Raw genomic sequence first — 24,120 nt, 5'->3', positions numbered from 1 at the left:
CACAGCCAAATGCGCAGGTCATAAGCAAATTTGTGAAGGAAAAAAAAACAACCTCATTGACAGAGAACACTTTCCTAGCAGGGGATTAATTTTGGGACCTTAACTGTGCACAATGTACAATAATTATATGGAAAATGATAAAAATTATGAATTCTTCAAGCCTAAAAATGCAAAAGCTAAATAAAAAAACTATAGTGAGGAGCAATGCAAACAAGTTCTGGAGCTTGTTTTTTATAAGCCACAATAAGCTATCATAAGCCTGTTTGAACAGAAATATGAGAACATCAGTGCATAGCATATACACAGCAAGGACTATGAACAAGGGACAAAGCATATTTATTGTATACTCTGTAAAGATAACTTCTATGTGCGGAGCAAGCCACCTTGCTTCTTATGCAATACACATGATGGTAACTTTCACTGTCTATATATCCAAGGATCCGGTGGAGTAGAAAGGGCTCAGGAAGCTTAAGATTTTTTGGAAGCACTGAGTCTGCTATGCATGTGTTCATCTGATGGTCCAAATAACTGCGTTAGATGAGGCTAGAAATTACTGACAGTCCTTACATCCTCAAATTCTAACTGAGACTTCAGAAATAATCTCTGATCTGGTTCCTCTAATTAAAGTCATCTACAGTTATCAACTGCAGCAGAACCCTGTTCCTCCTGCTTTACTAGCTTGACTACCATAGAGCTATCTACATACCAGTAAACCAAATGTGCCCAGAACTACTATTTTTAAAACTGAGGCCAACTGACACAGAAGCGTGCAACCATATTATTTAATATTCCAATATTGGGTGGCTTTTGATGAACCACCTTTTGGGAATAGGCCTCGGACCACATTAACCTCTCGAACCGCGTCTGGGAAGTGTTTAGGAGCGTGTTAATTAGCAGAAGCGAGGACTGCGCAACGTGCTAAGCATTCAGCAGCACAGAAGATCAACTGCCAGTGTCCAGGAATGTTCCCTGGCTGCATCACTCTAGATGCAGCCTTATTGTGCAAGTCCCGCTGCAATAAACAAATCTCTCTGCCAAAAAAAAAATTCCTTTGCCACAGAGGAAGATTTTTTGTTAAGGTTGGGGATTCAAAGATTTTCTAATGACTTCAGTGAGTTTCAGCACAGGCATTTATTTTGTGAGAAACTTATATGGCAATTGAAACGTATCCTACAACAACAGGAAACTAGCTTTGGGTAGAAATAATGAAGGAGTTCAAATATCAAGATTTGTATTATTTTTTAGACAAAGATATGGCTCTGAAGTGATAAAGTTTTTTTTTAATTATAGGTCTGGAAAGATATATACAAAACAAGTGACATATTTAAATTTTCATTGGTGTTTCTAAAAGCTCCTGCAGCTAAGGAGTACAGCTGAAAAGATAAATTAAATGGAAAAACACGAGCAACAGCTTTATACAAATGTAAACAATAACAGGTATATAAATATTTTTAGAAAATATGCTTACAACAGCACATATACTTTATCGCACAACACTCACATTTGCTTCCAAAAGAGAAGGGAACTGAATGGTGTGATGAAAAGGCAGAAATGCAGTAGGGGTAAATATATAGCTTAAAAGGTCTTTGTTCCCAAAGCTTTTTTTGGCCTCATTTTTATTTACATTAAGGTATCCATTACAGCAGTATAAAAGAGACTTTAAAATTCATTTCAATGTTCTAATCAACAATGCAGTGAACTGAGGAAACAGATCCGCCATTTCCCAACCTACACAAAATACTCACTGATCACAGTGTGTAAAAATGTAGTAACAACTTAAAAAAAAAAAACCAAACCAAACACATATGCACCTTAAAAACCTTTATGATATGAAAAGCCCAACTTCATGGTCGTTACTGCATGCAGCATTGACAATAAATTGTTATCAGCAATAACAGTAATCAGGAGTCTGTATTTTAATCCTATACAGTTATGGCCTGAAAGTATGCTTACTGATAGAATGACATCCCTATTCCACATACTTTGGTCAGACTCAAAAAAATTATATATTCATACTTCACTTTACTTAGCTGAAGTTATTAGGCCAAATTATGCCTAAATGTAAATTCTACACTGGCAGCACTGAAATAATTTCAGAAGTACTACACACAGTAAGTGATAGGAGATTCTTTCTTGAATCCAGTAGGCCAGAGACTCTCTGATGCTGATTTCTGCTGATGTGTTATTTGTTTACGATTGGTATAATGAATGTTTGTAAAAACGGGTTTAAAAAAAAAAAAAAAGATATGGTCTCTCTCCCCCTTTCAACAAAAATTGTAGCTGATTTGTTTCCTATTTGTTGGTAACAGAGACCATCAGTACCAAGAAACAAACACTTCACGTTAAATTACTTTATTACTGTCTGCCTCCAAACTATTTGTTTATACCTAATCTTGTACTTTGGATGTATAATTTCTTAAATGCATTCACACTTCTCAGGTGCTTTAAATATGTCAGCATGCCCTCCTGTATATTCTGCACAACCAACAATTGTGGAAATGAATTAGTAGTCTATTGTCTCAAAGCACTGCAGTGTTTTCATTAGCTTAATAGGCTTTGCTTCAGTCATAGCCAGGAAAAACGCATTGGAGCTGGATTTCTGATCCCAGTGAAATCAAACAAGAGTTTTGGCTCTGACTTCTGTGGAGGCAGAATTTCACCATTCATTACATTTACTGCATCTCAAATCTGTATTTGTAATTGAAATTTATGCCATTACCTTAAGCTACTACATGTTCAGCATCCGAACGGATGTTTTAGATTACAGAGCTGGGGCTGACCACATATGCAGTTGTTTGTGCATGGTACATATGATGAAGTACAAACAACCCTCATCAAGCCTCAGAAATACTCTGGGAAACTGTACAGAACTGTAGAGAAAAATATGAGCCTGTATCTACAAGTTTTGTTTTTATTTTCAGAGCAGGCAGTAATAACCTGGAACCTACAACCCTCTAATTCAGTTCTTAGATGGCGTTACTAACCAGCACAAAATATTCCAGACCACCTCTGTGACAGGAGGAAAAAATACACTTGAAATAATGTAAGAAAGTGAAGCATAAAATACTATACATGTTGGGTTAGAATTTCTTAATCCGTGGTCCATAAATTGTTAGCGGTCTAGACAGAAATACCAGAAGATCCCCATATGGCTAACAGTCATGTGGTGCTGTCCCCTTCATTATTCCCAGAGGCTACATACTGTTTAAAAACAAATAAATATTCTAAATTATTCATACATAATATGGCAGTCACAGAGCTCTTACGTAACTGGAATGGAGAAGAGAGATGATAATAAATTAAACAGTTATAAAATACAGCCAGCATATTGATATAGTTTAAGAAATGAAAATTGAACATAAAATATTCTAACTAAAAGGAAATTAAAAAGCAACTGAAAGGGTGGTTTGTTTTTTTTTCAAGGAAATACTTTATTTTAATCAGGCTGCAGGCTAAGTGTTCAGACTAAGTATAAACCGGTACAGAGTTCTAACCCTTCCCTCCAAAAAAGTCAGCATGGTAGAAGAAAGGAGCCTCAGCAGAGAAAGAGACAAAGAAAACTTCTCTGCAAGGAAACAGTAATTACACTGTCTACAAACAAATAAAGGAAGTTATGACAGAGGTCTCCACAAATGGTATGGAGAAGATGAGGAGGGGACAATACCTAAGGAACAAACTGACTCTTAAAATGATAAGGAACAAACTTTAGAATTAAACAAATGAATACTTCTTCAAGAAACGCCTAGTCACGGGACTTGATGCTACAGGATGCTGTGGATCAAAAAGTATTAATAACTTCAAAACAGGATTAAACAAATGCCTGCTACAAATAATGGCTTCAATGTGATATGAATTTGGGGCTTATTGTTGGAAACTGGAAAGCTTTGTGAGAAAGTTCACCCCACATTTAGCCAGTTTATTTCTATAAATATCTTCTACGAGGCACTGTCAAAACTCAGTAATAGGGAAGAAGGATCAGGGAGCCCTATGAAATACTGTCTGGCAGTCTCATGAAAATCATGTGTACTACAAAAATCATAAGTACTATGACAAATCATAGGTACTACAACAGTACTAGCAAGTGTTTTTAGCACACAAGTTTATTCATTTACATAAAAATATCCACTATGGGAGCAGCTAGAGGAAAGCCAAGTTCCACATATGAATGAGAACACTTAAAATTAAAACAACACTTAAAAGTTAGAACCAGAGAGAGCCAGGGTTAACTTAAAACCTCCCACGCAGAGTATGGGCGCCGCAGGGAACACAAGAGCCTGACCTCAGCTACGCCTTTGGCAAGACTCCTGATCCTGTGCAGTGAGACCTCACCCTCCTGCATCCATGCTCACTATGTTCCTTCCACATGTTAAGTACACATCAGCCCACAGAATATCAAAGGCAGTTTTAGTAAGTGGTGATTATGATACAAAGTTCAACAAAAATGAATAAAAGTGAAAGATTCACTTTACTGATTAAAACACAAGAAGAGCCTCAGGTAAAAATAGTCTGAAAAATCCAAACTTTGTATGGGGTTTGTCATGGACTGGTTTTGGGCAGAACATATAATTTATTCCTCAGCTTTCCAATTAAATAGAAATACTAATGCAGGCTATATAACTTTTTTTTTTTAATCTAAAACAAGAAATGTTATGCTAAAAAAAAAAAAAGGAAGTAAATAGGTTTACACAAATATGCACATAATATTCCAGGTGCATAACAAATACCACAACCATTACGGGTAGAAAAACATACTGCTTTCATTTTACTGGAAATAAAAGATATAATTCTACAGTGAACAGATTTTAACTGATTTAAGTAAGTATCAACAAATTAGTATTTGGGATGTTTTTAAATAAAATGATGTTAAATGTAGTTCTTAAGAAGTCCAAATAACTTCTTTCTTACAGTTATATTTGGCCAAAACCATCAACTAAATTCAGTACAAATTCATTTCAGATGGAAACTGTATTTCCTGTGAACAAACTATTCATCCAAAACACCTGGTGCAGCATTTGCAATACTTCCCGACTTGACAGAGACATTGTGAGACAAATTTCAGTAATGCTTTTAAGAGGCACAGGATTTTTAAATCACCATAAGAGTAAAATTAAGCCTGAATATTGCGAGCCAGCTATTCTTTCAAAAGCAAATGGAGATTAAAATATTCGATGGAGTTTGTGCAAAGAACAGCCTGAACTTTGCCAGTTCAGAGCTGGCTGTACTCATTAATGCAGGAATGCCCTCAGGCTGCTTTGTGCGGAAGGTATAGCTTAGAACTGGATTTCTCTGGAGTTCTGAGGGACACGTAGACAGTCATCTTCAACATAAACACACACACACTGGAAAAAAAAAAAAAAGACAAGGATAAAAACAAAAAAGCTTCAAATCCCTTTCCCATTCTCATAAGGATGGTACTTTTTTTCAAGAAAATACATCCAATTCCCCTGAAGCAGAAGAGGGAAAAGAATGGAGAAGGGCTTAAAGGGACAGCGTAAGGAGCAAGGAGATCTCACACGGCACACAGAGCAGCAGGCTAGCACTTCCCACAGGAGGAAGGCTTGCAGTCATGCAGTAATCTAGGGAGTATCACTCCACTTCCTTTTCCATTGTGAAGTTCCCCTGTCGAGCCAAGTTACTCAAGCTAGGCAAAATATTAACTTTGAACAGTAGTTACTGTAGTCATTACACTCAAGATTACTGAACGATGACTACACAAGATAACTACAAATGACTATAAACAAACATTTGAGACATGACAGAGTCTTCCTAGGCTGACCTATGGTACGTCAAGAACCCAAATAAGGCTTAATCCTGGCACTTAAATTCTAGCAATATGTCATTCCTCAAGTTCTTAATGAGAACATTTTGACTATTTGCTGGCAAGGAAAAAAATAAGAACATGCTGTTCAAATAGGAAGAAAAGCAAGCTGACCAGCTACATCAAGCATTACTGAACTATAATGGAATGTACTTAATTTCTGGCAGGATTTTGTGTGATACAAATACATTTCATTAATACACAGTTGCTGAAGAGAAAGTGATACTACACAGAATTCAAAATAAAAACAAAAAAGTCTCCATATATTTCATTTCATGATTTTACCATTCACGTGGCTATAGCTTACAAAATAGGCACGGGAACAGACAATGGGGAATTCGGAAGCCATCAGTGGGAAGGAAGCAGTGAAGCAGCCCTGCAGCACTACGGTTCTCTAAGATGGACACAGGAGCATTGCTCTCCTAAGACGCAAGGAAAGCCACTAGCAGCACACTCTGTTCAGCACAGCGCTCATATCCATCACCTTTAACACAGTGAAGAAATCTAACAATTCTCTCTACCTCCTCTGTCAGTCTGGTTTAGACTATGGGTGCTTTCAGCTAATACATGGGACACTTCAGACCTGAGCATGCTCTACCTACAGCTTGATGAAACACAGGACAAAACAAATTCCAAACCCTAATGCATGTCCTTTGCACATTACAGATCATTGTATCATATAATTCCTATAATGAGGATATTTTCTCTCAACTTGCGAGGGTTTAGAGGCTTGATCAGTTTAAAACAAAAAACTTTCTCTAACTTCTAATTCATGCTCTGTTGATGTTATTTTCTTAACAAAACATTTTTTTTTTTTTTTAAACAGGCCTCCTTTCCTTCTTTCCTTCCACATTTACTGCAACCAGGATATTCAAAGACTGTCAGGTCTTTTAGGCTTCATGTGGCTAAACTAAACAACCCAAGTTCCTTTAGACTATTGTCTACTCCTCTAATAGGGCTTTTTTTTTTCTTACAATTCTCCTAAGTCCAATTAAATTATTGTGCACTTCCAAATCTGTGCACAGTTTTAGAGCTAAAGTTTCACCAGTCACATGTACCACAAGTGGCATTAGTACCTCCTTATCTGTACAAGAAATACAAGGCTGAATTTACCTATGACTGAGTTCTTCTTTTCCACAGAAACATCAAATCAGTGGTGCGCAGCCACCCTCTCAGTGGTGTACAGACCATGCTTTCAAATTACCTCATCTTCCATTTGACAAGCTTTAAGTTTATATCAGAGAGCCTTTGCTATTAGTCCCTGAGCACATGACCTTGTGCTTTGTGTAACTGTATTTTATCCCATTTTATTTCTCTACTCCTCAAGGTCATCCAATTATTCTGGTAGTACACCACCCCACTGGGAATGTTTCCCAAGTTTGATGTCAACAAATTTCATTAGCAAGTTCTATTCTTTGTGCCAAGACCACTAATGAAAATATTAAACAACACCAGTTTCAATATCAATCTTTTGACAGACAACTCCCCCCTGCCATTCACTGTAACACATCACCACCTTTCCTTTTGGGCATTTCTTTGCCCATCTGACAACTCATTTGCTAATTCCCCTCTTCTTCAGTTTAACAAGTTCGTTCATCTCAAAAAGCAGTCATTGCATTACAGAAAGAAAGCAGACATGATCCATCTAGTGAAAAGACGTTTTAATCTATTTACTTCTGTGTCCTTAACTTTTTTCTTTAATCCTCCAGAATTTGTTTTTTTTTTTTTTTTTACATAAATCTTTACAAGCAGAAGCTAAAAGGTGTCTGTCCTCTATAAAGAAGTTATGTAGACAGAGTCCTGTCTACGTAAGGCCCATGTTACAGAAAACTACTCACAGTCAAGATGTTCATTTCAGCACTGAGCCTCACATAGAAAAACCTTCCTCTTGACTCCAGGACCTAGTTGTTCCTTTGCCTCCTTCACTTGCCCGGAAAGGAGTAGTGACATGCTGTTACAACAGAATCAATAAACAAGGGCTACAAGTTTTTCACGAGAAGTTAGTATTGGCCTGGCTTTTAATTTATCTGACAACACTCCCAAAACAGCAGAACATAGTACTGGACAGTTCCTAGCTCTGGGAAGGGAAGTAAGAATGGATGTCTCAGCACAGTATAAATAGTACAAACTCACCATACGTTTCAAATACCAGGATTTCTTTTTTGTTCAAACGAAAGTAATATAGGCTCAATTTACACCTGTTAAGTAACTTAATGGTTTGCAAATGAAAACCAGCTCATTCTGTGCATAGAAGTAGGGCTAACCATTTTAATGTTGTACTGGAGACTCTATTTTTATTTTGGGAGCTTTTCTGGAAACTTCAGAAAGGATTAAAATAAGAGAAGAAAATGAGCAAGCTAAATCCTGAGATACAATGAGCACAAAGAACACTTAACAAATCAACTGCTTTTTTTTTTTTTTTTTTTTTTCCTTTAAATCAGCCTGTTCTATAACACAATCCTGTCAAATTTTGCTTTAAGTGTAGACTGAGGTGGAGACTCAAGGACTCAAGTCATATATTTTAAATCAGTGTTCAGTTTCTCATAGAGGACAAAATCACTGTTTGAAATACTTGCTAACACTTTTGCATTCTATTATCTGAGGTATCACATGTATTTTAAACTCTTAATGAGACAGTACATATTACATAATGTAACTACAACCTCTGTATTACTCAGTTCTGTACCTATTGAATATTGCTTTTTTTTTTTTCGTTAGCTTTGCTTTATGTTGGTTTTCACCCAGAAAGCTCAAGTTAGCCAGAGATGGTCTATGTGAATTCTAGGAATGAACTTTTTAAGGAATCATCTCTCTCATTCTTCTCTTTTCCTGTTGCAGACACCCATCACCATTGGCTTATATCCTAAAAGTAATGAACTAGACACACAAATTTGAAAGGATTGTGCAAGACACACGCAAGACAAACAAAGATCATCATTAAAACTTTGTTTGCTAAAGCACCCAGATGAGAACACAGTTTCAGAAAAGGGCCTGGCATGTACAGCATGCATAGAAGGTTCTCATACTCTTGCTTTTCCAGGAATTCAAGAACCAACTTTAAAAACATAACAGCCTAAAATAGGATAGGATTTGGTTGCATTGTTGGCCTGCAGAGGTAGATTGTTGGACTGGAAACTGGATTATCTAAGAGGAAAATGTTTCATTCGCAAGATATATACCCCCCCCCCCCTTTCTTTCCCTCCTTCGTAAAGAATGAACACAGCCATGCACACACAGGTCTTGTTCAGGACTATTATCTGCAGTAGGTCTGGAGAAGAACGAAAACCAATGTTTCTTACTCTCAGGGTGAAATTCTAGATGACTTCAGTGAAATTGCTCCTGGCACCCTATTGAATATCTTAGCGCTTGAAAAACTACTGGGAAAGAATTTATAGTCTATAAATCTTATCCATTTATAGGATAGTGCACGGTGAATAAGAGCAAAACATATTGTGTTTGCTCCTGCACCTAAGGTCAGAAAACTTAAAAAACAGTGTGTTTGTGCTCTATGAAAGCTTGTCTACAGCTAGTTCACTGGAGAAGGGAGAACAAACGACTGGAGGTTTAGAATCATGAGATGTTGTTGCATGTTCATGAGATGGCATGCAGCAGGCTCCTCCCTGTATGTCTGTGATGCTTGCCTATTTCAGCTCTTTTGCAGTCTCCTGTGTTTTGTATTTTTAACCTAGCTAAAATAAATCAACCCTTCTTAACACTCTCATTGCTTCTGAAGCTTTATTTAGAGCTTTGAGGACTAAAACCAGGCGATGCTGCTTCAGATGAGATCAATATTTTTCTTTCATTCATGGCTTCTAATGTCCTCATTTTTCCCCATCCTTCTCTTCTTACTGTCAATAGTAACCATTGTTTCATTATTTCATTCTTCTTTTTCACCTTTAATTTTGTCATCACTATTCCATACCTTCCTTCTCTACTTTTTTTCTTCCCCAAATTGTATTTCTGCTCATTCTGAGCTCAGCTCTGCATGTTTTGCTCTTACGTAGCCCTTCCTCACAGATGCTGTATGAACGAAGCAGGGCTGCAGCATGTCCATAATCAGAAACATAGCCAGAAAGGTTTCTAAGAGCAAAATACCTTTTAAACATAGCATTCCAGGTAGGATGAAAAAAGGAGTGGGAAACTAGTTCACTGAAAATCACGTGTCTGCCCAAAGGAGTCTTTAAAGAAATGCTCCACTAGCTTGTTTGGATATGGGTATGTGTGTAAATTTTAGCCTCTATACAGGATGTGGGAACGAGAGAGCAATCAGATGACTAAGCTTCATGTGACTGCTTGCTACAGGCTACATAGAGGAAAACTTTGCTAGAGTATGTCTAAAAGAAAAGGTGGTGGGTGTATGTCCTCATGGTAGGGGAAACATGAGGACTGGAACATAGCTAGGTAAATTGCCCACAAAGCAATGTGTCCTCACTTAGCTTACTGAAAGCTTGAGATTTTTTTTTTTACTTGTTCTGCTTTGTTTTGAATCTTTTTGTGATAATACAGATGACCAAAACAACCCAGAGAACAGATGTTGGACTAAAATGTTGTTAAGACTTCCTTTCAGCCTCCCTACTAAATGCATATAATTATTATTTTATGTTTTAAGTAACAAGAATACTGTTTATTTTTTGTTTGCTTTACTCCCATATGGCCCTCCTTCCTACCAACCTGTTTTCCTTATAATAGCTAACCCTTGCAGTATTATAAAGTGCACTGCGCTAACCTGTGTTCAGTGAAAACCACTGCTCCTGAAGACAAATAACTGTATGAGTGTCTTGGAATTTGAAAGTTTTTTCTCTTCCCTGGGCAAAAAGTGATCTGACAGTTCCCCAAAGGCTTTGAGAACATGGAAAATCAAGTATTCAATAATTAGTTAAGCATCACAGCTTCTTGTGGGACCTTCTGCCTCAGATCCTACATGTTAGTATTATTGCTAATTCAGTTTTTGCAAAAGCCCTCGGTAAGTACAGACACGGTTCCCATTAAGTACACAAAGTTGATTTCACGTGATTATCAGCTTATAAACAGGAAAAAAGATGGGTGCAGAAGAGCACCATGACAAAATCTATTAGCTACCCAATAAAACATTACTTAAATCACTTTTTTTTAAAAAACAAAATTTAGTTTTCTATCCCCCTGAGAAAATTAGAGGCAGACATAATGTCTTCATAAATCATAGGAACGTGAGGAGGGTAGTAACTGTTTGAAAAGACTGTTGTAAAGATATCCCAAGTGTTCAGAAATATAAAAGAAAATGGAGAACAGGTGTTCCAGTACAGCTAAAGGTATGAACATGCTCACAGAAACACTGTGTATACAAAATGCACGACAATAAAATTATTTCAGAGGAAGGAATCTGATCAGCCAGCATCAACAACGGTATGGATCACCCTGGAACAAAACCATTCTAACACAAAAATATACCATGTTGCATGTAACTCTGAAACACACATTTCCAGCTCATTCATCACTGAAAAGGAAGTATAATGCCTGCAGTTTTCAGAAAATATATTTACTGCAATTACTTTAAAACCTTTGAATGCCTCCTAAAAATAAGATTTTTCCTTTAGTACCTAACTTTCCATAAATATGTTTTGCCCTGGATTGGACATGTGCAAAAAGCCAACCTCCTGGATGTGCTGAAGGATCTGGTTATGGTCTTTCTCCCATTCTTTTCCAGCCGTGTGTTTTGTGTCACCCTCATGCCCCTCCCCACAATCAACCACATCATTCTTTCTGCCTTTTGAAAGTCTTAATATTGGTCAGTTAGCCTGGAGCCAAACTGAGTGGTTGGATTACTGAGTAGAACTATGAATACCTGTTTTAGTTTACTCTGGATCCCTTTCCTCCAAGTTTAAGACCTTTTCAACTGTCCAGTCAACTCCCTTGTTTAACAACATATGTTATTAATACTATCAAACTTTACATAAACATCAGTACTAAAAACATGTAAACATTTTTCTGCATCCCTGCATCATGCATAACACATATCCTGTACTGACAACTACAAGAGGAAATCACTTGCCCTTGTGGCATTGTTTTGCACTTGCACCATTTATTCTAATTTTAAAGTTCTTCTTTTAGTTCATTTGGGGCTTCCTGTGCCACACCTGTGTCATTCTCAGTCTGTACTGTGTGGAAGACTCTATTAAGATCCCCTTGTAGAAAATCTTAAAATATACCATAATTAAAGCTCACAGACTACATTTCCTCTGAGAAAAAAGAACAGAAGAAACCGGTATACGTCCTAAGGGACTTCTAAAAGATTAGCAATGAAAAACAAATCTGTGCTGAGGAAAAGGGCAAAGGCAAACGAGAAAGCAGAGTACATGGAGAAGCAAAAATATCAAAATAAGGTCATAGTTGCAATGAAGTCATAATGCTAGTTTGGGATTCACTGACGCCTTTGCAAGACTGGCTTTGCAAAGAAGTAATGCAGGGATCAAGGACTAAACAGATACTAACCAAAATGATACGGACAATGTTTTTTTTAAATATACCATAACAAAGTGTACTAACACTAAAGCGGACTTTTTAATGGTAATATTAACATGCTGACTTCTAATGTGACTTCACTTTAAAATTTCTGCTGAAAACTAGAGATTCAAACACCTATCAATACACAGTTAAGAAAGTTCTACATAAACATCAGAACATGGTTGTTGTGCCAAAATGCTGTATGAATCTTAGGACAACAGGAGAAGCAAATATTATATTCCCTTCAAAAATCACAAAAATTGGGAAACATATACTGTACCTGTTACTGTGAACAATGTAAAAAGTATCTGTTAAGCAACCATAAAGTATATACATTATTGGCCATAACATCTGAAAGTCTTAAGAAAAAAAATTATACTAATCTTGTATTAAAGATCTCCAATTTATGAATATGACTATCCAAATCACTGAGATGTGTATATATATATATATATATATATATATAAAGTTTGGACAATTTAATTGTAACTCTCCCCAAAATATATAATTTTTTGAAGTAAAAAGTTGGCTACTTGATAATAAATGTTGGACAGTGAAACTGAGAAAATTGCCTTTGCCAGCAAGCTTCTTACACTAGCAATATCATGGAAGAAACACTAGCAAAAACAATCTGATCAAAATGGATTAAAATTGATTTTTTGATGAAAATGGATAAATGATGAACAAAACTGTAGCATTTACATGAGGCAGTGAACTTATTCGATGCAGCGCCTCGTACTTCACACAGTATCTTCTGGAGCAAAACATTACTGCAGTCTGGATGATCTAAAGGATATGAGGGAAGCGAGCTTTACAAGGAAAGGACTTTACTTATTATTGCAGAAGGTGGTATTGCAAAAGTGAACGTGCATTCATACACATAAACACTTGTCCAATCCTCAAAGACCATAAAAAGTCAATTGGAAAAATGGGAATGTAAAAAGTCACGTGCTAAAGACTGGTACTGGGTGTGGTAACACATATTTTCATTACTAGCCTAGAAGTGAAATGTGTTAATGAAATCTACATCTTTATCCAAGAAAATAACAGCAAAGTACTTAAGGCACTTGAGCAACTAGAAACACAAGTATTCATCAACATACAATTCCTTTTGCAAATAACAAAAGGAAACACTCCTCCCTCCCCAAAATAATAGACCAGATAAAAATAATAGGGAACATGACTTTGGGGTGATGACCCCAGGGCAGATCTTTAGGTGATACTAAGTAGGATCTTTCTGAGCTCTGTGGAACTGAAACGCAAGGCAGCTTTGGGATACGTGTACACTTGCTTGGGGTCTGTCATCAAAACCGCCCTCATCCCACAGGCACCCCCGTGCCTGTGTAACTTCACGGTCACCTCGCGTAGAGCCAAAGCGTGCTGACAGACATCCAGCAGCCAGCCCTGACAAACAATTGCTGGAAAAACACCCGCTGCCCCGTCCGTTTTACCAGGCGATTAACTCCCAAACCCAGCGGTTTGGAGCAGCCCCAACACCGGCCTCATGCCTGCAACCGGCCGGTTACGTCGGGGCTCCTCCCGGGGGGAGGGGGGGGGGTAACGACGCCCTCAGCGACAGCCTCGCCTCAGCTCCCGCTGCCCTCAGCCGCCGGCCAGAGGGGCGTTAACGGCCGAGGCCACGCCGCGCGCGCCAACCGTTGGCACCCGCCCAACGGCCGGCCTCGCGCCCCAGCGAGGGGTGGGGGGAGCGGGCGAACGGCGGCTCGCGCAGCGCGCAGGCGCGGAGGAGGAGCGAGCGCGAGACCCGGCGTAGACGGAGGAGGGAGGAAAAGTTACCGCGAGGGCGGGGCCGCGCTCGGAGTCGCCCGCTGGGAGGGGGAGAGAGAGGAGCTGCGGGGCCGGGAGGTGAGGCGAGGAGGGGGCGCCGCGGCTTGGTGCTGGGGACGGGGAGGCGGCTTCCCCCCGTCCCCTCACGCACCCACCCACGGGGGGCAGCGGCGGGGGGGGGACCCCCGCGGGCCGTTCGTTCCCCCGCCGCCGCGTCTGGGGCCGCGTCGCGCGCCCGGCCGTTGGGGGGTAACGGCCGCTCCTCAGGGCGTCGCGCGCCCCCTCAGCGGCCGGGAGGCGGCGGCCGGGGCCGGGGCTGAGCGAGGTGGGCGCTGGTGGGGTGGGCTGGGGGAGCCGGGCGGGGGGGGTGGCTCCGTGCCGGGCTGCTGGCTCGGGCAGAGCCGGAGCGCGGGGTTAATGTTTAATGCCGGAGTCACGTTGCCCGTCGGCGGGGTTTTAGGGAGTGTTTTCGAAGGCTGTTGGGAACAGGAAGTGCCAGCGCAGGTGGCGTGGGGCTGCTCCGAGTGGGATCGGGTCCCAGCCGGTGGAGCCCCAGGAGCCGGCAGGTACCCCGTGCAAACTGCTCGGGAACCCGTCCGAGCCGGAGCCTGCCCCTCGCTGTGATTTCTCGATGCAAATATTTGAGAAGAAGCTGTTGAGGAAACGCGTCTCGTTCTTTCCCTTCCCAAAATAAGTGCGGCTTTTGCATGTCTCTGCTTAATCCTTTATTCTGCGCACGCAAAAAAAATTCCCTCCTGCTTGACTTTGAAGTTGCTAGGATTATTTTAAGAGCAGAAGCTTAGTCATGTGAGTAGTGTTTTACCTAACTGATGGTGTGTGCGCGTCTCCTTCCCCCTCGCACCTGTGGCCGCGGTGGTTATCCCGTCCTGCTCCGGTTAGAGTGGTGACTTTGGCTCTCAAAGCAGGGAGAGCTCATGTTACAATTTGAATAGAAATTAGTCTAAATAAATAACAAACGATGTTCTCTTGTCTTAGCCTTGTTGCAATGTAAGATGTCTTTACAGTTTTTTTCCTTTAAAGATCAAATTAGTTTGGTAAAAAGTTCTTATCCCGGAACAGGGGGATGCTGATGATAAAAACACGTAAAATGTGCTTGATTTTCATATCAAAACTTGATAGTGCAGAATATTTTCCAGTCGTACAGCGTGCATGATGTACTACTGGCAGAATTGTTTGGGTGTGAGACCCACGAGACTTCAGGGACAGCATCAGTGCTATTGCCTGTCAGTTACATTGCTTTCCACAGTCTTGGTTGCGATGCTCATTGGTGTTCCTCAGCTGATGGCTCTGGGTGCAGTAAAACAGTCACTTGATGGGCATAGGGATAAGAGTGGAACGCTTTCAAGGAGTTCTTCAGAAATGTTTTCTAGGCGTAAGCAGAAACAAGTTGGATTTTGGCAGGGCCAGGTTAAGTGATGATGCGCTGAGGGTGTAGCGGGGAGATGGACTGGATCAGAGTTACAGATGTGAAAAAGGGTTTTAGATAGGTTTGTGCAGACTTGTATGTGTGAAATGTAAGTGTTTTGAACGTTCGCTTTTATCAAGTCAATTAAACGTGTGTGGGGTTAAAGATAATACTCATATTACCTTTCCTTGTAATTCAGTTACTTAGTTTTTCCTGGTGGCTTAAGAAATCGGAAAGCTTTTGGGGGAGGAATAAAAACCTGGTGTTTTGCATTTCTATTAGTTATCAAGCATTTACTCCAAAATCTGAGAGGCAAAGTTACAGTTTGTAACCCTGTAAGGGTAACAAACCTTTCCAAGATACCTTGTAAAGATACTTTCTATCTTTCTGAGGTTCAGGGAGTACCTGGTAATCTTTGAGGAAAACACATCATAAAGGATTGGGAAGATGGAGAAACAAAAATATATGTAGTTTCGTTTAATAATATGTCTCATGGTATTTATGAGGACAGTCAGGAATAGTACTCCTGAGATTTCATCACATTCAGATTGATTTGAGATCATCTTGACCGGTCTTGTATTTAATGTATGCTGATGCTTGAATTCAGTAGGGAGAAGGGCTCATGTGAGAACTCAGAGGTAACTTGCTGCTCTAGCGCATTTGGGTTCCAAACTTCTTACAGCTGAGACCTTTTGCTGCCTTCTCTTTCCTACTGCTTCTATTCTGCTGCTTCATCTGAATTCATCAGTCTAAATAAGAGTTTCTGTGCATGATGATTCACTGTAAATGTTGGCTCGTGTCATATGTTGGGAATCTGTATTCTTTCAGATCTTTAGAAACAGCCACAATGGGAACTCTGAGTAAAGTTGGTTCCTAGTTGTAACAGCCCAGAAATGCTGAACCGTGAACCTGTTGTTTTCTTCTAGATGCAAACAGGAAAGTTTTCATTGGAACAGCTTAAAGAAAAAATTGTATCCTTTTAGAGAAGCCATCTGCGATAGCATCTATACTTCTGGTTCTCCCATCCTGAAAGGATACAAAGAAGTATGACATGCAGGAGCAGTGATGTGGCATGTGAGGGATAGCTAAATGGACTGGAAATAGGCAATTTCTTTAAAATAGAAAAAAGTCTGGTTTTAATATCTTTAGAGGTTGGTTAGAAGGATTTCTAAAGAAATGGCCGTCAAATACCATTTTTGTCTCTGGAGGACTTCTTGAGTCAGTGATGGAAGGTAGAAAGAATGTGTCAAACCGATATCCCTGGCTGCTATGCTTGCAGATGGCCCACAAAATCAGGGCTAATGGCCACAGCGGGAGATGTGACTTTGGTCTTACAGTGTTGTTTGTGTTGCAAATATGTGCTGTTAACGAAGGGTTTTTGCCCTGTCTGATGTTTCAAATACTGAAAACTTCAGTTCTTGCAAATAGTGTCCTTTGAAAACAGGCTGAGGACTACTAACAGCATTAGCTGCATGTTATGTTATGGCAAAGGAGATCTGTTGACATAGACAGTTCAGCACAGTATTAAAGGTGAAATGGGACAGGATTGGTCCAGCGACCAAAAAAATGAGTTAGTCACATTTGGAGGGATATAAAGTTTATTCATTCCAAAATTCTGTCTTTTTCTACTCTTTTTCTTAAGCAACATCACTGATTTTTTTCCAAAAGTCTGTGTGTGTGTGGGGAAAACAGATGGTGTCCTCCAGTATCGTCATAATACAAATCAAGATTTTTGGTCTGTTGGCAATTTTAAATGACAAGCTTTAAAACTGCAGAAAACACTCCATGTACTCAATTTTTTGGTGTTGTAAGTTGTTAGATTTTTGATGGATTTCATTCTGGTGGGAGAAAAAAAGCAACCACAGTCCTAACAATGCTATTCTCACTACAGAAAACTGATGGTTTCCCATCATAAATTTGCTTCTTTTCAATACATTTAGTCACTCTTCCATCCAAATTTTTGTTATCTGAATTCCTAAGTTGTGACATGTATCAGTTTAGAAATTGATCTACCAGAGTTGTCAGACCATTGGGTGGGTTGCCAAGCTCAGCACAGAGGTGTGAGCTGCCAGCAGAAGCAGAAAGCTGAGTTACTTGAAAGTAACCTTAGTGCTGGGCACCAGGAAGGTTTGTCATTACTCATCTATGCAACGCGCTGGGATGCGTTGCAAAATGAGGCTGAGATGATGCAAATAACTATTCTTCAGCCAAATTTCAGACACAGTCAACAACTTATGAACCCGTTGGCAGGTTTCCACCCAATTTGACAGAAGGGATAAAGTCTTAACGATGATGATGTACTTCCAGAGTGCATGGCAATAGGCTGCTGACTGGAAGAGAGACGTTGTAAGGAGATGTTGGGTATATACCAACTCTGCTGCCTGGCTAGGGAGAAAACAGAGCTCGTTCAGCTATGAGACAGCTGCTAGGAGCCAGGCTGGTAGCTCCACTGTTCATAGACCCAACTGTTTATCTCACTGGTTTTAACTGAATGCATACCAATAATGCCTAAACCCAAATGTACTTGTAGAAAGTGGTTTATGTAAAATAGTAATTGTACCATTTCCTAAGCTAAATTAATAGCATTATTCCCTCCATTGAGAAGACTGTGCAAGCCACAGTTACTTAATTCCTAGGGTGTACCTACAAAACTGGTGATAACATGCTGTTTGCAGTGTAGTGCATTTGTTGTTCTGGAAGCTATAAAGGTAAACGTGCGAGATTTGTGGCAGGCATATATATATTTTCTCCTGTATGACTGCATGGCTAAGGGTAGCCTGGTGCTTGATGGGATCATTGATGATGAAAGAACAGTTGCTAAAATTAGGCAAGGTAGGAGAATATAAGTTGATAAATAGCTGTTGGTTTAAAAATTCATAGCCTTTGTTTAGCAGCTTTGGTAGAGAACAGTCATCCAAAACTGATCCCTTTAGTCTGAAAGGCAAGAATATTTCTTTAATTCCCAGGTGATAAAATTCTTCCATAGCATGTCATTTAACTCTGCATGAAATATCTGCTCTTGAAGACTCTGTGTGGTTTGGACAAATTATGATCAATCATCAGTCACCCACACCTTTGTCAAGCCAGGAACTTAACGAAGAACTTCAAAACCCCACTGGCTAATAAATGCTTTGGTGCTCTTAGTGACACTGGCTTACCACAGATGTGTAAGGACAGTCTTCAACTCGTAATTACAGTCCTGGAGAATATTGAATTTAGATGAAAGGAGTCAGTGGTCTGTGTCCCAGTCATCAAAATGCTTATCTAAACCTCGTGGGCTGGGGAAGGAGCCACAGCTGATCAGCAGCATCACTTCTCTGGTTTATGGAACAGCTTCCAGCGAGAGCAGGCTTGTTGGCAGAGGAATAATGCTCCTGGTGGATGGTCCAAATCAAGCTAAGTTTGCTGTGACTAAAGAGCATGTGTCCTTGCCAGCATCCTCTACAACAGCTTTGTTTGATCCTGGCTTTTTTTTTCTTCTGTTAAAGAAGCTAAGAGACATTTGTACAACATAAATTTCAAAACAAGATGCTACTATAAACTTTTCTCTCCTTAGGGAGAGGCTGCAACAGCAAATACGTGCCAGATGTTAATCACATTGCTCACGGCACAGTTGGAAGGCTCTTCTACAGTGGTCCCCTTACTAGCAAATAAGAAGTGATGCAGTGTACTTGATACAGGACGGTAGTGGAGGAAGAGAGGCTGGTGGGATTTCCAACCCCAGAGTAGGACTGGTTGGTCATATTGACCGGAGAACTGGGTTGAGATAGGATTATTTCACACCTACTTTCTGTTACTTGTTTTGTGTGACAACTTCTGGGGAGAAGGACAGCAGTTAATAAAACAAAGGGACTCCGGTGCCAATTCAGTGCAAAGCCCTAGTGGAATTGCAGAGAAATTTTTTAAATGAATAGCTATTTGATATACCGTTCTTACTTTTTTTTTCTTCTTTTAAAATTGATTCATGTTTGAATTGCTGGGGGATGTTTAGTCTGACATATGCAGTTTAAAGAATACGTTTATAGAGAGTTATTTTAGAAGGTTGCATAAGGATAACTTTTAAGCAGTCACTTCTGATTCTTCTTGTGTTGTATTGAAATTTTCTAGAAAAGGTGTACTGATGTTGTGGGCTCTTAATAGAGGCCACACGACTGTAATACCACAGTGCTCTGGTAAATGGATATCTGGCCTGCATATGAAAACCATGCAATGAATGTCTTCTGCAATATATCATTTTATTTATCCTAAATAGGTTTGTGTGCACTTACCTGGTGTGATAGCTGAAATACTTCTTATTTACAGCTTTGTGGATGTGAAATTAAACAGGAAGCATCTTAATGTGATATGATATTAACAGAGAGCTAGCAGAGAACCATTTTTATAAAATTCCTGCAGTGAATCGCAACTTCTCTGAAACCCATCCCAACACCTAAATGCTCACTCAGTGCATGCACTGTCTTAGGACACCCATGAAATGTAAAGCAAAATGAGTTTCCTGAAAATATTAGTGAATGAATGCTTCTTATCTGAATTGTTCTGAAAGAACTTTGTTTCCAAACAATGTGTGTATTTCTTATCAGTTAAAGTATAGACCAGTTTAAATTCAGAGTTGTTGTGTTCCTTTGCCCCTGTTCCATATGGATGCATAAATCTCTTGTTCAGAAGCATGGTGAAATTGTTCTTGAAATATGCTAAGAAACAAACATTGATGGAAGCTCTTCTGCCCTTATCGATTGATGTAAGTCCCAGGGCTGGAAACGAAATTGACAGAGGTAAAATTTCTTTAAGTATGTTACATTTTTCATCTGTCTGTTTTAGCTACTACCTGGGTGAAACAGAACCCTATCTCACTTTTGCATTTAAAAAGAACAACACATATGTTTCCCAAACTTAACGTGACTTTGGGTATATCATTAGGCTTTTCCTCAGATGAGAAAGTAACTTACTTATGGAGCAAGTGTTCACTTTCTTTTTTTGGCCTGAGCTGAATCCTGTGATTCTTGTCTGTTCTTGATTTTCTTTAAATAACCAACTGTAGTCCAACTTCACAGACCCCTCTTCAGTGCATTTGTAGTTGAATACGTAAGATCTGTTTTCACCTGTAATTTAGATACTAGAAACATTTATTTTTGCATATAACTTGCGTGTTCTAGCACTAATGTGTAGCCTACCTTACTTTCCATCTAGTGCTTCCCACATTACTCAGCTGCTCTAGGCTGAGTGCTATTTACACAGAAATGCAGACAGCAGAGGACAGGCTAGCAGAATCAGCAGTGGTGGTGGAGTCCCACTCACTGTTGGAGCAGCTCTAGAAATGTGAGGTGTGATGTATTAAGTAGGACACTTTAGGCTGGGTGACCCTGACAGCAAGTCTGGTGCTTCTGGGTCAGACCCGTGTTGATCGTATTGCACCCATGTGTCAAAGGTAGGAACTCAGCGAGGGACGTTTCAGGTATGCGGTAGAGTGCAAATGCTCAATTCCTTCGTGGCTGCTGCAGGCCATCCAGGCTGTTCCTGATCCACTCTTTCCATTTTTTTTTTCTCTTCAGTGTACCTGTTTTGATACTGCTGGTTACCAAAAATTGTCCATCTTACATTTAGCTTTGTCTTCCGGGGCAACAGCAGGAAGGGAAAATGGGGACTCAAGAAGCTTCCCTGTGACAAAAATGTAGTAGGTCAGTTTTTTAGCATAGATATAGGAGTACTAATTCAGAAATCAGCAGGAAGTATTTTAACAGTTGAAAGAGTTGAATGTGTAAGACTTTTCTCATTTTTTTTAAATTCATGGTTATATCTAGATTATTATTTTTAGAGATTAAAAGTTCCGCATGATAGCAGGAGACTGATCAAAATGATGCTTTCTATTACTAGGTGTTTTTGATACAAGATACTGGCTCCTAGTGTATATATATGTATTATATATGTGTGGGGGTTTGTATATATATATAACCAGTTATGCACTTTTTTTTCTTGGCTCCTCTTTATTCATTATTTTCTATTTATATATTGTAGCAAGACTTTAATGAAAATATTTGTTAAAGATATTTTTCTTTCACTTGCACTGTGTGGATCTGTTACCACCTCTGCATACCTGACTTGAGACAATCTTTAATCTTCTGTATTAAGCTTCATTTTACCCTTTCTTACCTTCACCTCTGTCCCTGTTTTCTATGAGTTTGCTCCTTTGCAGAAGAGTAGTTGTTATGCTATGGAGCACTTTAACTTTGGCTTTCATGTGGAAATAAAATTTGAAGTTGATACTCCCTTTAGTTTAAGGTTTTAATAAGATCTTAAACTAATATGTGTTTACAGTTACCCACTGCATCTTTTTTCTTTTTTCCCTTTCTGGGTTTATTGAAGTGAACATAAAGAACACAAAATAATCACGTGATAGTCTGTCAAGGTCAGTTTCCAGTTAGATTTCAGATTCTTTGCTCAGTGCTGTCACAAATCACACTTACTATTTCCAGTATTATTAAATCAAATTACTTACGGGTGAGATGCAGTAACATCAGTAAACAAACAGAAAACATTTGATTATGCACTGGGCAAAAGGGACTTTTGGTTATGTTCCAGTTATTGATTTTTAACAATACAAGCAAGTATAAATGCTTCTTTTTACTAAGGGGTTTTAGGGTTGCAAGTCTTCCTGCAGTTATGTTTGAAAGTCATGTGGTATGTTTCTGTGGTGTTCCAGCTATACAATACTTGAGAGCAGTAGAATTGCTTGATGTGAATGTGTTGGTGGTAGCTCTGAGCTGGGCAAAGTTATCTTCCAGATTATCTGTTGTAGTTGGACTACTATTTTTTTTTTAATTGCTCACCATTCTGAAAAGGCTTTCATAGTGGAAAAAATTATAGTGAGAAAGCTGCAAGTTTTTGTGTACCCTGATACATCTTTAGTATCTCGCATGCTTGTAAAATTTAAGGTGAATAGGTTGTCTGTGATGTGGAAGGCCCATATTTCACTTTTTTTTTTTTTTTCCCTTTCCCAAATATGTAGTCGTAATAGCTTTGGTTCATTCAAGTTTATTCTGTTCTGTGCTATTACTTTAAGTATGTATACGGATGTTGTAATAATACCAAACTGATTGGATAACCCATTGTTCTGAGAGGATCACTGTATGGGCTTTAAATGTGCTTTTGATGGTGTTCTGGATGATGAGTCATTTAACTGGAAATACGTGCCTTCAGCAAGGAGAGACTCTTACTGTTGGAACTGGAGAATCTTGGAGTTGGTTATTGGGGCAGTCACTGGTCTAGGACTGCTATTGAAACATTCTTGCTCTGCTTCTAGCTGTGTTTCTCTAGATGCTTTAAGAATGCAACTAGATTAATGAAGTATTTTTGTAGTGTTTACTAAGTAGTACAAAACTTTGAAAGCTGAGAATCCATCTATAACATCTTCAGAATCGTAAAACATAGGCATAAATTCATGTGATTTGTTGGGATACTGAAATCAAAAGCATCTTAGGTTTTCAAGTGTAGAACAAAAATATTTATTTCTTGGTAATGTTTTAATTAGGCTTTGAGATTCAAAGTTAGAATAACACATGTCATGTGTTCTTTTTACAAGCTGTGCTACATATTGTTAGCAGAATCCAAACTTTATCGTGGTTTCTAGAGGTGTATAGTAAACTAGAAAATAACTGATTATGACAGACAAAATAATTTTTCTGTCTTGAGAAAGCTATGGGGTGGAAATTTTCTTCTTTTCTTCCCTGATTATTGCATCTGCCTGTATATTAAGCGGTTGTTACAGCCATCTTATTTATTTATTTAGATCTTTAACGTTTTTGAAAAATCTGTTTTTATATTATTTTTTTCCTATTTCAGATTCACTTGAAAGAGAATGAGATAAACATGGAGTCTTCTAAACTGGAATATATTTTGTGGGCCACAGTTAAAAGTAAAAAGATGGACGGAAGTCAGAGAAGAGGAGTATAATGCCTTTCAAGTCAGAAAACAGGAGTATAACGCCTGTCAAGAATTTTCCATTTCTGTGATATATATAACCTCGTGATATAATACAACTCATGATTTACAGTATACTTTATTGATATCCCTGGAAGAAGAAGTCAATTACTGTGCAACTTGCTTAATAAGAACTTTTATTCAAATAACTTTCATGTATTTTAACCTTAATGAATTTTAACCTTAACTGGACACCATATGTTTTTTTCTTTTTTTTTGAAAGTTTCATTTGAAAACTTTTATGTGGTTATATTTTAACTGACAGACTGATCCTGATAGATTGCTGACAGCTGCTCCTGGAATAAGGACTTAAACCCCCTGAATGGTTACTGTTACACAGGGCTGAATGGAATGTCATGACTTTACAGCGATTCTCTTAGGACCTTCTTCTTTGCCTTGCACCCATCATATCCTTAAATATTTAAGTGTAAATAGTGCAATTATAAACTCTGGAAAATAATGGCATGGGTGAAATTTTTAAGGAAACCTGGGGGTAACCTTGGAAAAGTTTATCAGCCTGGAAGTATATTGTCCCTGGCCCCGACAAAAGGTTTATTAAATGAACCAGGACAAAACAGCTGCTTTCTAAATAGTGCTGTTCAGGTAAGAAATTTTTTTGATTTATTAAGTAGTT

The 24,120-nt window shown here is 38.9% G+C and overlaps 1 protein-coding gene and 1 long non-coding RNA gene across 4 annotated transcripts in view; one reads left to right on the top strand and one right to left on the bottom strand.

Moving 5' to 3' along the window:
• Positions 1–8,131, bottom strand: part of LOC121069764 — a 78,723-nt gene extending 70,592 nt beyond the window's left edge. The window contains exon 1 of the long non-coding RNA XR_005819605.1: positions 7,657–8,131. This is a non-coding gene — a long non-coding RNA (uncharacterized LOC121069764). The remainder of the gene's footprint in view (positions 1–7,656) is intronic.
• A 4,867-nt stretch (positions 8,132–12,998) lies between these two features.
• USP53 (ubiquitin specific peptidase 53) overlaps positions 12,999–24,120 on the top strand; it is a 40,613-nt gene continuing 29,491 nt past the window's right edge. The window contains exons 1-2 of one of the 3 annotated variants that reach the window (XM_040556204.1): positions 12,999–14,164; positions 23,349–24,089. In XM_040556204.1, the coding sequence (XP_040412138.1) occupies positions 23,946–24,089 (144 nt within the window). In that variant the 5' untranslated portion in view covers positions 12,999–14,164; positions 23,349–23,945. Of the gene's footprint in view, positions 14,165–14,320; positions 14,412–20,305; positions 21,188–23,348; positions 24,090–24,120 lie in introns of those variants that run through there. The other 2 variants (XM_040556205.1, XM_040556206.1) reach the window with 2 other exon arrangements.

The sequence above is a fragment of the Cygnus olor genome, chromosome 4 (genome assembly GCF_009769625.2).
Source record: "Cygnus olor isolate bCygOlo1 chromosome 4, bCygOlo1.pri.v2, whole genome shotgun sequence".
NCBI lineage: Eukaryota > Metazoa > Chordata > Aves > Anseriformes > Anatidae > Cygnus > Cygnus olor.
Note: the sequence above shows the minus strand (reverse complement) of the source record. Positions and strands in the feature narration are given on the sequence as shown.